Genomic DNA, 13,851 nt, shown 5'->3' with positions numbered 1-13,851 from the left:
GATTAATCACTGAGTTGTGACTAATTTTATATTTGTCTGATCCCTCAAGCACTAACTACCACAAACATTATCAAAAAGGTACAAGTATTTATAAACAGTAGTCTACGTAAGATAATCAATACCCGTTGACCGGATACCATCAGGAACAGTGTACTGTGAGAGAGAACAAACCAGCTTCCAACTGAAAAGGAAATTAGGGAAAGACGTTGCAAGTGAATAGGACATAGATTGAGGAAATTATCAAACTGCATCACGAGGCAAGCGCTAGCTTGGAATCCTGAATGAGGACGGAAAACAGGATGACCAAAGAACACACTGCGTCGGGAATTGGAAGCAGGCATGAAAAGGATGAATAGCAACTGGAAAGAACTGAAAAGGATTGCCCAGAACAGGGTTGGATGGACAATTTTTGTGGGCGGCCTACGCTCCTCTATGATGAGTGACAGGTGTAAGTAAGTAAGTATGCTATTCATTTCCATCTATCAAGTTGAAATATGCTCATAAGTCTAGGTAACTCATTATCACTTGCACGGTGTTGAGATGGGTGGTTGAAATTAATTCACTGGGAATCCTAGATTTAGGTTTTATACTATTTGGCATTTGTCAGAACGGTATGTCTGTAATTTTAAGAAAACAAAGCTCATTTTGCACATAAAGTGTATTTTCAAGGGAAAAAAAATCCTTTTTCTCTCCGCTGATCTCATTCTTTCATATTTTATCATTTATTTTACTCATAATTTGGCTTTATTTTAGTTTTGTTCATACATTTAAAGTAAATGTGAAAACATGATAGAATTGAATAATTTTTTAAGTCAATACTTCCATTCATTATTTTTATTACAGGCAACAAATTCACAACAAAAGTGTATACGAGAAATTACTTTTTCTGTTAACATTATCCGTAAAACATCGGTAATTATTCATGCATTTATATGTGTGAATCGCCAAATGCGATACTTTTCTCAGACTAATCAAGAAATACCGTCATTTTATTAATGACACTCAAAAACATATTCGTCTAAACTATTTCCACGAATTAAATATGAATATTGGGATGATTTTATCAGGGCATTTTGTAAGGGAACAACAATTAATTTTGAGTCATTTCATTGGCTAATAGCTAGCTGAATGTAGGTTATCCTATACCAATTAACTATTCAGTTCACTTGCCTTCACTTCGAACTGAATTCAAAAACATACTTTGAGTAACTTAGGTAGTTCGTTTCACGATCGGAAGTAACTGAAGTTTCTTCAATTTCATCAATAATCCCTCTTTATTAGTGAATGCGGTGCAGTTCCAACAACGAACTAGGTTAATTCTCACTTTAAATTATTGAGTATCAAATTTCATTAAGTCGTATGATTTGAAAATATCAATTTATAACCCAGAGATCAATGTTTAGATAATCTCTTCGATCTTATATATTTGTAGGATACGATACTCTGTTCAAATTATTTTTAAAACAAAAATTGTAAACAGTTTTTCGTACACTTCCACACTCTCATTTGAATGGTTTAGTTTCATTGCTTTTGTTGTCAGTCTGGAAAACAATACCAGAGCTTAAATCAAATGGAAAAAAATTATTTTGATTATTAAAAAGAAGTATAATAATCATAGCGGATTATATATTTGGATGAAATTCGTTCACTTTCATATTCGGGCCTTCTAAATGCATTCGTTAAATAATAAAGGTTCACCAACTGTAATTTCCTCAAATTTGAAATAAAAACAGAGGCGAAAGCAATTCTTAATAGAAGAGCTTTTCCTGTTGCTAGAAGAAATCAAAGATGTGACACGATAATTTTGTTTATATGGTAACGGCAATAACTTCGAAAGTATAGAATAAAATAATGAACTAAAAGAGATATTAACCAGTCTAAGGATGTCAAAGTTTAGTGTATTGATTATAAAATGTAGATTATCGTTGAATTACCTGTTCATCTAAGTTACAAATTACTAAAAATAGTAGAAAAAAGAGTAAGTGAACTGAGCTTCTTTTTAAGTATCCACAACTTACAAATCTTCTTTATCTTTTCAATATTAAATATCTTCAGGTTATGTGTTGTGAAAATTAAGTTTCTGATTGAAATCATGAGTCAATTGAAGCTTGACCACCATGGAAAACCTGGGAGCACTGGACGGCCGTTTCGTCCTAGTATGGGACTCCTCAGCCATGTGTATCCACGACCCCGCACCCCGCGAGATTCGAACCCAGGACCTATCAGTCTCGCGTTCAAGCGCTTAACCATTAGACCATTGAACTGGCATCCAATGGTATTAATGTCTAACCTCAACCAATCCACGAAATTGCGCGACCATCTTCCATTGTACTGAGGTAAACACCTGTTTCTACCCGACACGGATTAGATCCACTGATCACGGCTTGGACTGGTTGAGGTTAGGCATTAACACCAATGGATGCCGGCTCAGTGGTCTAATGGTTAAGCGCCTTGCGCCGGGCTGGTGGGTCCTGGGTTAGAATCTCGCGGGGTGCGAGGTCGTGGATGCACACGGCTGAGGAGTCCCATACTAGAACGAACCGGTCGTCCAGTGCTCCCAGGTTTTCCATGGTGGTCTAACTTCAGTTGACTCATGATTTCAATTAAATATTTTATCGGGTTCTTCCATTTTGAAATTTCTAAAATCTCGATGAATTCATATTGTAATACTTTATTTTTATAATGGTATGAATTTTAAAAAAAATCTATTCGTAACTGAATTATTTATAATGAAAAAAAGAAAATAAAGCGATTGAATTATGATTTAAAGTTATATCTCTGTATAAATGTTAATTATCTAGAAAGCGATAAACGATTATTATTATCATTATTATTATTGCCTATAATGAATAAAAATATATTCTAATGTACACATTTGTATGTTAAATCTATTACATACAATTAAACTTCTTATTTATTTAATCCTCTAATTCAGAAATAAATTGTTTGAAATAAATTCAGGAGTAATTACTTGGTTTTATTTTTGTATGATCTACCTATTGATTAGTCTTAGTAATAAAATGATTGATTTTTTGGTTTTCGGAAAAAAAACAATACTAATCAACCAATCTAATCAGCTGTTTCTTATATATAGGATCCTGTATTCACCAGGTGGTTTTCATCATTATATCAATATTGACAGTATGGTAATAAAGAAATTCATCGTGTATATAAAATATATATATATATATCCTTAATGCTATTCTTTTAAATGTTGTATTGAACAGCATTAAAATGAACTAATTAGGAGGGTTATCCAATTTATTAATGTGAAGCAATGATTGAGTGGTTAGAAAATTTAATTTAAATTTCGTGATGGAGTATTAACTATGAAATGGTTTACTAAAAACCTGTATTAAACAAACATTTATTATACCGACTTTACTACAGTATAATGCTAATCTCTAATTTATCATAAAGATATCCGGTAACTGTAAATATAAATGTCATTGATCGCCTCTGAAAGTTGTAACCCACGTCTTATTTAACTGATATGATAAGCAATATAAATTAATATGAACTACTGAAACACATTGTAAACATTCGCTATTAACTAATTATTGAATAGTATGACTGAAAATAATTTTAACAGCTTACGTAACAAAATTCCTTTTATTTCTATCAACAAAATACAAAACATTGTTACTGGGTTTAGTTACTCGTGAACGATGAATGATATTTTTCAGAAAGTACTGAGTGTTTCATTATTATTTTAAGTAATGTCAAAACAAAATTACAAATAACAAGTCTAGAATTGATTTTTTTCCCCAATGAATTTGTGTATTTTCTTGTTATCAAAAGTAAACTGAAATCAAAATAGCATATACATGCCACTAAATTTCAAATGTTTTCACTTCCTATGAATCTCTAAGCACAATTTGGGTTTATAATGTTTTATTGCTTTCTATACGATAATCTTTTAATAGTTAAAATAAAAAACTACTAAAGACAACCGTAATTTAAAAGGCTCTCAAATGCAATGTTACAGTCGAGGATGGAGAGAGTCAGCTCGCCCTCTCTAAATGCTCTCACGTGGCCACGCGTACACAACCTTTGTCAGGAAAGTCCTACTCACTGCCTTCTCGAGCCAGGGGAATTGTTTACGAAATTTAGAGAACTAAAAGCAAATTTCGGGCGCCTTAACCGAGTCGTTGGACACTGAGAGTTCACTTAGGGGAGTTGAAAAACCCTGATTCCAAACCTATGGTGCACATGGGCCCCAGTATCCTGAGGTAACAAATAGCGTATGAAGCTATTGTTGGTCACCGGCTACCATGAGACCGCATCTCCTTACACTGATCCGCCTCCCTGTTGATTAGACCTTTAGGTCAGAGGCTTTGGGAATGGTCCTCCAAGAAAACCACCTGTTTCGGCCTGGGCACCCAAGTAGTAACCCAGCTCTAAAACAAAACGAACGATGTGTGGCGCTTATGTATTCGGTGCCTCTTTGTACAAAAATTTATATGTTTAAATAAATAATAAATAAACAGTAGTCAAAACATTGTCAATAAAACATAAGAGATGATACAAATATATCGGCGAATATAATATTCTTTCGAAATGTAAACCTGAATGTCACGAAGATTCGTTAAATAAAAGGTTAATTATAATTAGTTTATGCTTAGATAATCATCAACATTTGTTGCTTTTAGGGTTTGCTTTATTCTGTTTATTGGACAGCTTTGTGGTCCGACATTACTTCTAATAAGTCAGCTCCAAATATGACATATTGGTTTTTTTAATTCAATGAATACATGTCATCAAAGTACATGGAAATGATTGTGCTAAAATAATGTTAATCAACTATATTTTTAAGATGTAAAAGCACATGTAGTGTAGGCAAACGTCAACCGTAATACATCACAATATAAGCATCACAATAACCACCAAGAAATATAAATCGTATCAAATAAAAACAAATTAGATTGTTTCGTTGAATGTAATGATAACATCCTTAAGCGATTACCTATGCCATGTTTGTTTAATCCTTAGTTTTGTGACTTTTGCCCGACTAATTAACACGTGACATGTTCGCCAATCAGAATACGATTTAGACAATCTCAGCACTGTGTCAAAACAATCACCTATTGAACGGTGTGAGCACCCTAGAGTCCTTATTGGTCCTTTCTCCTGCCTACCCTTGCCTGTTGAATCCACAACGCCAATACCAGATTCCACTACATGAATCACTTATTTCAAACATACCTGGTTTACATACAAGCCAACCAGACAACATCATGCCATAAAATAGAAAATAACATTTGTACAACATCAAGCCAAAAAGTTACTGTGATTGTGGGAGACTGCAATCACTAAACCGATTCAAATTTAAGAATAGTAAATCGTACCATAATAGTCAAATAGTCATAATAGGTCAAAATAAAGCTTATAATAATAGGAATATAAATATACATAACGTAGTTACTCAATAGTTATACAATAAGAATATATGTATAATATTATTCCATTAGTCGCTCTCAGAAGTTACTCATAATTTAATCTTCACTAGGATGTAAAATTTAATGTTGATTGAATTTAAATGTCTCCACTAGTCTAATTGATTGAAAACCATATGCACTAAATTTTTATGTTTCGTAGTTGAGAACAATCAATAAGTAGCCTTTGATTTAAGCATCGTGGTAATTAGCATTTATTATGAAGGTGTATCTGTAACTTTTAGACAATTATTTATCGCCCTGGGATTCACAATGTAACAACCACAGACATTACCATCAGCTATTCGATTAACGAGTGATCTTTTTTAAGATTGAGATTTATGTACTCATGGATCATTGAGTTTTCACTGAAACCATGTTTATTTCTTCCTTAACACTGATTTATTCCTTCGGGAGTCAATGGCAAAAACATTTTACTAATTTTAATAATCTAATTATGGTTGCGAAATTATTCTAGTGTTTTTCAATCATTATTTTTTTCTACAGTTAAACTACCTATTTTTTTTTTACTAAAAACACAGAAAACAAACTTCAGTAAAAAAAATTAAATCGTAATAAACAAGAGAATGGTTTTATGGAGCCAAATTTAATAAATTATCCTGTCTACATCCTTTACTTTTATAGTTTACTTCAGTGTAAACAATTACATAACAGAATTAGTTTAAGATTCATATTCTGATAATGTTCAGTTTTCTAGTCAATGGATATAATCACCTCATGATATGATCGTTAGAAAACCAATTAATAACGTTTTTCTACTAAAGTACACACCTATTTATTAAATCAATAAACCGGTAGACTAAACACTAGGGAAATGGAAAAAAATTATTATTTTCATTAGAAATAAGTAAATATAGATTGGTATGTGTATTTCTTGATCCTATTCGCTTTAGCCACAATTATTCATTTGCTCATCAAAAGCGTTCCTGCATGCAACAAGATATCTAAAGATTCAAAGAATCATAATTTTCGGAATTTGTTATCAAAGACCAATTTACTTGTAAAATTACTGGAATGAGGTTATTGTGTATCATATATATGTCAATCTCTAGAATATAATATTGTATAAAATGTTTTAATCTAATCATATTCATGTGATTCTAAACGGCAAACCAACCGTTATTTCTGTCATCAGTTCACATCTGTGATATATGCCGGTTAAGGTTGTTAAGGTAGACAAACTATTGTTCATGTAAACACACACACACATAGTTTTGAAGTGGAGGAAAATTTTCAGTTCAGGAGCAGGATTTTGGTGGTGTTTTAGCCTTTCAGTTCAATATAGAAAAGCATGATACCCAGATTTCTTAGTAATCAGTTGACCCAATATTTCGTTCAGGGAAAAGCTTGAAGTGCTACAGGCTCAATGATTATCTCAGCCTAAAAAATGGTGGAAATAGGTGTATATACATTGCGAATATAAGCATGGATGACAGTGAACCAAATTAAGTTTTAGTAACAAAAATTGTTAGTCAACTGTGAACAAACTTTTTTAATTTGCTTCCTTTTTAGTATTGTATTGGTTATGTTGGCAATAACAGTCTAACAATCAAGACATTCAGCTAAGACAATTAAAAGCCATAGAGAAACAAGATCAGTAAATTTCGAGTATTCACTTAGTATATTTCTTGTTACATGTTTGATACCAGTCAATAAAGTCCACCATACAAATTGCAAGATAATTACTTGCATTTTTGTAACAAACATTCTGTTTTGTTATCAGAAACGTAACATCTAATCATTCAGATAGGATTACAAAAAATGCTGATATAAAATTGTAATAACTACGATGTCACAATAAAAAGATTATGTAAATAATAATGGATCATTATGCAGTTTTGGATGGAAGATGCGCTTTTGAAGCGTCTAACTTCTTTAGAAAATAAGGATTTTGAAAATTAAACGGTTTAGGACAAATCAACACAAAAATTGCAAGGATTTTATGAAGACTGTTGAATTTTATGGGTAATATCACGAACTAATCTAAGTTGGATAATTTTAAAAAATTGACAAGTGCTAAACAGCTGTTCCGTTTTATTATGGAAATCTCCAACGGTAGTTTAATAGTATGAATTTCATTGACATCAACTTCCGTTATAGCCTTTAATGAGTTTCTTAAAGAGCTAGTCACTGAATTAACGATATCTAAAGATAACCTTCCTAGTCGTATGATGACTTCAGTTTCGCTATATCTTGATGATACAAAGGCTTAGAGAATGATAAAATGTAATAAGATTATCGACCGAATGCATTTGGATGGTTCATCTCTATTTAAGTGCATTTCAAAGCAGTCAAATCTATATACTGTCTTTTGTTCACCAAGGCATAATTAAGTACGCAACGTGTAGAATTTAATTATCCAAAATAGCAGACCCATGGCAATCTAGAGTATTTTATTCATCAGTGAACTTAAATCCTTGATCTGGGGCATTGTATACATTTAAAGAGACTGCTTTTAAAAAATATGAGATAATGTAAACAGTTTCGGTGTACTTGTGTATTTATTTTTTGTATGACAACATATAGATTGGACAAAATTTATATCCTTTATTATGTAGAAGCATCCAAGTTGAGTTTAGTAAGTCTTTTGCTTATTCATTTTTTTTTGCTTTCCAGAATTACGAAAGCCCATGGATACGATGGCAATTCCAAAGGCTAAGAATTAGCTGCCTGCTAACTGATTACCTACTTCCAAATCGGCATATCAACAGGTGGTAATAATTTTCTCCATACATTTTTACGAAAAAAAAGTGAATTATTAACAAGAAAAATATATGCTACTTATATATATTAAGTAAGTTAAAATAATATCAGAGAAATTAGAAAATGACCTCAACTTCTAAAGATGTATCAGATCAACTTGGATGGATTAAATTTTTTCATATGTAGACTCTTAAAAATAAATGTAAGGTACTTTGTGAAAATCACAACAACAAAAAAACACGAAGCATATAGTCAGGCAAAAAATACTTGATAAAATTTAATTGATATACGTTATTTTTGAAATGTATGACCTAAAGGATTATAAAGTAAGTTGACTTATCAGAAAACTGAAAAATATTTTTATATAAAACCATTGTTCACACCGTTATTCCGATTTTAATAAAGTAAAACGTGTAATTTTTGATATATAACGGATTTTATAACACAACTAACCTCCCCTATTGTGAACAATATTATTATAAACTGTTTTTAAATTGCCTTTGTCCAAAATATTCATAAAATGTGAGTGAAATAAAAAATCAGACGTTATTTTTAAAAATGTTACTTTCACTTCTCTTTTAATTGCTTTACTTTAGAATTTACTGGTAAATTTGGATTCAGCCAAGAAAAGTGACTACTTGAAATCGATAATCTATTGAATGTCTGTAGTTTTGGATCCGTATTAACTCGTAAATTGTACAATTGATTCATAAGTAATTTATTGATTGTACTCGTCCATAGTTGTTTCACTGTATTATCGTTTGATTTAAACGTATAAGTGGATCCATAGTTTTCGGTAAATAGTGAGAAACATCGATCATGTGAATTTGAAAATAACCCAATTTGATGTAGCTTTTAGAAAAATACAGAAATACAAAGAAAATATGATTCATTTTTGATATATTTTTCATTATAAATGTGTTCATGAAGAAATGACAGTATGTCGTTTTTTCAGTAAATTAATAGCCATTATAATGATGCCAAATCGATGGTATCAACAGTTATCCAATACTTTGTACGTAGCCAGTGTACACATCCTCTTAAGTCAAAATTGTTCATAACATTGTTAGTTGCTAAAATCATGTGAATTATCATACAAACAATCAAGAAGTAACTTGCTTCATCATCTTAAGAATCACTCAGTGACTACACACTTTTATAATTCTGTTCTAATTTAAAATGACTTCGAATAATTTGTACTTGTTTTAACTCCTTGACTCAACGTTGATTTCATGAAGTATACAGACTTAAATAATTTATGACTTGGTTTTAAAAGTTTATTAATGTTGAAGATGTCAATTGCTGGTTACTAACTCAGCAGCTCGAAGGTAAAATACTAGTAGATAATTCTAGAGACCCTAGGTTTGTTCTCAGTTAGGGTAGGGAATTTGCTCTCCTGAAGAGTTCCGTATCTGGATATAACAACTGTTAAGTGTATTCTGTTTTTCAAACGCTGTTTAACTAAACTTTGTCCATGATGCAAATTGTAAAGTTAACAATATTAATAACTACTTTTACTGAAAAGTTAAAAAGAACCTGTACTTACACAAAGTTCTTCTTCTACTTCATATGATTTATTACCACTGAGCTTACTATTATGTGAAAAATCAAAGAATGCTAAATAATCATCCAAATTTGGAAACTGATCTTCAAAGCTGAAAAATAAACAATTATCGTATAACATCCAGTAAAAAAAGATGATTACCTCTTATTATTAGAAATTGATGTTTTAAACGAAACACGGTATTTTGTTAACAGTAACATTTCAGTAAATAAAATTACATGAAAATGTCGTTTCGACTTTGTAGGTTTGATTGTTTGGTTAACAGTAAAATCAGCTTCTAGCAAAAAATGTCCTAACTTTGATGGCGCTACCTGGAAATAAAAATAAAATGATAGTAGTTTTAGAAATAGAATTAAAATTGAACAGAACAGACTGTAAAGCAAACAAATAAATTTGTAACTAGTCAGAAAGTGATCTATAAGTCAAATTACGTGAGTGTTGTTGATTGAATCTATGCGTAATTAAAGTTTGTGAATTATTAGCAAATAATAAATTAGTATATAGGTTCTGAGGAGAGTGTTGCATTTTTATAGTTTTGATTGCGGACTGAATTTGTATAGATGACGATTAAAAATCGAAAAGCACTGGACAGACGTTTTGCCTCTGCATAGGACTCATCAGCAGTGCGTATCCAAAACACCACCAGAAATAGGACTTAGAACTTTCTTCCTTGAAGCAACAGCAAAAACTCCAGACTATTGAGCCGATTTCTAGTAATCTAAATATCCGTTTTCAATCAGTTTGCAATATTGCACTGAGATCTTCCGTTACCTTATATGGATAACTGGTTTCCTCTCGAAATGGTTCAACTTGACTTGTCACGGCTCTCTAGTAGCATCTGGCCTTTAGGGTTGGTCTAAATAAAATCGATCAGTAATATAAACTATGAGAAAAAAAAATTAACAAATAAAAATGTACTCGTTTGATTGGAAACGGGTTGTAAAATCCGGTATCATTCTATTTTACCTGATGGATACGGAACTTAATATCTATAAAAAGGAAACCCATTAATTTATGAACCAAGAATAATTTATTAAAAAGACTATGTATAGTGATATCAGTTTTAATAAGACAAAACTTGTCTATCTAAATGATATATATTCAGTCTGATCTGTTTTCCATGGCCGACAATAGGATAAACGTTTTACTGAGGTACATATAATGAACACCTAACTTTAACTCACGGTTATATTTGTTTCTCTTGTCTCCATCCTACTCAACTTTCTTGACTACGCATACATTTTCCTTAATTTATATGGTTTATTATTATTATTATTACTACCATAACTACCTCGACATTACATGTCACATGACTTTACTAACCACCTTAAAGAATGTTTTTTTCTTGGCACCTCATATATAAACTTTACTAATGATATGTTTTTCAGCAATTTTAGCCGCAAAGTAATTCAACGATAACTCATTCATATTTCCCTTATATAATGGCTATTTTAATACAGAAATAAGCCATTTTTAATTGTAGTCTATAATGATGAAATATCATTTTGTTTATGAAATTCAGATTAAAAAGAGTAAGAACAAAGATTGGTGCACCAAACTTCTATATACAATGGTAAATCTTAAATGTTTTATTTATTTTATTGACTATTGAATAAGTTCGATTGGGATATATATAAAAAAGAAATAGGATATTAAATTATCTAATCTTCAGATCAGAAATGTTTGAACAGTACATGGTATCACAATACATATTACAGATATAAATTGTTAGGTATGCAGAGGAATATGCCAATAATTATCGTGTTAAGTCGAATGGTGTCCTTGAACGTTAAATGGACATTTCCATTTGGTCGATGTTTGTTTCACTTGTTAAATATTGTGTAAATGTTGTTTTCTATTTTATGGTACGATGTGGTTTGTTTGGTTAGTATATAAATAGAGTATGTCTGAAATACAATGATTCATAACTCAGAGGCTGTGACTTGCGTTCTAGACTCAACTGGCTGGGCTAGACAGGGAAGCGGGACCAATCGGGACTCTAGGTCGTCCTTACGTGTTACGTGTCACTGAGTCGATCGATATAAACGCTGCGTATCAAAACCTGCAGTCCACCCGTTGCAACATAAATATTTTTTATTGTTGATACAAATTAAAAATTGTATAACTTTGTTGACTGAGTTCGACTTGAGAGGAATTTCGCTTTTTTTTCAAGTTTCGTAAGAGAACAACCAACAATAAATTATTATCTAGATAACGGTGAATTTCTACTTTTCTACTGGATAATTGGTGTATGAAGTATCTACATTTATTAAATGCGGTTAACTGTTCATTATCAATGAGTGAATTCGTTCGATGTATATAGATTGTTGATCTGTAATTAGGAAAGCTTAATAACTCATAAAAAAGGTCATGATAATATTTGTTGATAATTACCGTCAAACCACGCAGATTCATTGTCACATTTACTGTATCACATATTCTGTTGAATATTTGACGGGCATCGTCCAAGTATTTACTTAAATTTAAAGAAGTACAAATATTTGTAATTTAAATTATCACAAACTTTAAATATAGAATTCGGATTTTAAAATATTAGGAATGATAAAATTTGTCGTTTTCTACAAAGGAGTTACAAAAATTAATTAATCAACAGTGTTACGTATGCCTGAGCACCGTTTACCGCGACGCACAATGCTGACTAGTGTTGGAGAAGGTTGGAAGAAAGTTGAGGGCGGCCAAAACAAAACATGGTGTCAGTCCATAAAGTCATTAACTTCTGGTCTGAGCCATGTTGGTAGATGCAGACTACTTGGTTGGGGTCCGAGTGACTATCGTAACTAATGGCTGGAAACTCTGAGTGACATGGCTTCGAATCAATCACAATCGCGTAGGTGTGTACACTCTTTGTTTTCCCTTAAACCATGAGATTAAAATCACTTTATACCTTTCTTTCTACGAACTAATTCATTCTTCCTTTATTATATCCTTACACACAATCTTGCTTTTATATATTACTACTACTGAAGTAATTCTGTGAATTTGGTGTTAATCTTGCTGTGTTAATGAGGTGTGGCAACTTGGACCGATGCATATATGTGCCTGGTCTTACATTGTAGCTGACTGACTGACGACTGTAAGATAAGTAACATTAACATTCTGATTAGGTTAGATTGAAAATGTTGGTTTATTTCCTTTTTCATTATGGCAGAATGTAAGGTAAAAAGTAAGTATCAAAGTATGCTTTGAATATTTATCAAATTTCTGAAGATAGTGGTCAATTTTGAAGAATTATCTTTGGAAATATGACATTAATGAAAAATTCTACATCATTATTCTCTGCTATAGTGATATATAAAATGTACTTAATGACGAGTATTCTATGTAATGTCTACAGTCTTTCGCCAGGATTACTAAACATCTCAGAATCAGAACATTTATTAAATTCAGTTTTGCTTCAGTCGCTTAGCAACATAAAGAATATTTGGAGCTACCAGTCGGAATATCAGAATAGTAACGTTTTCATGCCGAGGGTAACGAATTTTATCGACATTTACTAAACATTTAGAAGGTACTTTTTTTAAAAATTGCCTTAGGTTAAATTCGCGATAAAATTAATCTAATTAAATGGACCATTCAACGATCGATAGGTAACATTATGTGAAAATACATTTACTTACTCAAGCCTAAAACCCTTCGTGGATTATAGGCCACCGTACAGGGATCTCTAAATAATCCTCTCCTATGTTTTCTTTTTCACTTGTTCCCAAGTGTTATCCATTCTTCAAATGTCTTCCCCTAAGTCCAAGCGTAATGTGTTCCTTGTTCTCTCTGTTTTCTCTCCGGCTTCAGGATTCCATTTTAGAGCTTCCTTGGGATACATTTTGATGGGTACCACAAAGTATGTCTTGTCCCCCCTGCGTCTTTTCTTAATTTCCACCTCAACTAGCAGGCTGGTTTGTTCTTTGACACAAAAAGCCAATATTGATGGTCATTAACCGATAGGTCTGGATTATCCTGTGTAGACAGTTGTATATAAATACCTGTATCTTTTTGATGATGACGGCTGTAGTTCTACAAGTTAGAGCTCCGCACAACAGAACTTCATTAACATAAACTTTGGAAATTTCGACTTTGGTGTGAGCTGATAGTTGTTTTGAGTTTAAATGT

General features: G+C 31.8%; 2 protein-coding genes across 2 annotated transcripts in view; one reads left to right on the top strand and one right to left on the bottom strand.

The window, feature by feature from the left end:
- The window catches only part of MS3_00007495 (uncharacterized protein), a 26,908-nt gene extending 17,664 nt beyond the window's left edge, over positions 1–9,244 (top strand). The window contains exons 2-3 of the mRNA XM_051215778.1: positions 8,073–8,485; positions 8,756–9,244. The gene's annotated coding sequence lies outside the window, so the exon portion shown is untranslated. The remainder of the gene's footprint in view (positions 1–8,072; positions 8,486–8,755) is intronic.
- Positions 8,185–13,851, bottom strand: part of MS3_00007473 (uncharacterized protein) — a gene marked incomplete at its 5' end in the record, with an annotated part of 17,843 nt that continues 12,176 nt past the window's right edge. The window contains 4 exons of the mRNA XM_035731469.2: positions 8,185–9,011; positions 9,706–9,814; positions 9,865–10,034; positions 12,118–12,199. Coding sequence (XP_035586904.1) covers positions 8,727–9,011; positions 9,706–9,814; positions 9,865–10,034; positions 12,118–12,199 — 646 coding nt within the window. The 3' untranslated portion in view covers positions 8,185–8,726. The remainder of the gene's footprint in view (positions 9,012–9,705; positions 9,815–9,864; positions 10,035–12,117; positions 12,200–13,851) is intronic.

The sequence above is a fragment of the Schistosoma haematobium genome, chromosome 1 (genome assembly GCF_000699445.3).
Source record: "Schistosoma haematobium chromosome 1, whole genome shotgun sequence".
Lineage (NCBI taxonomy): Eukaryota > Metazoa > Platyhelminthes > Trematoda > Strigeidida > Schistosomatidae > Schistosoma > Schistosoma haematobium.
Note: the sequence above shows the minus strand (reverse complement) of the source record. Positions and strands in the feature narration are given on the sequence as shown.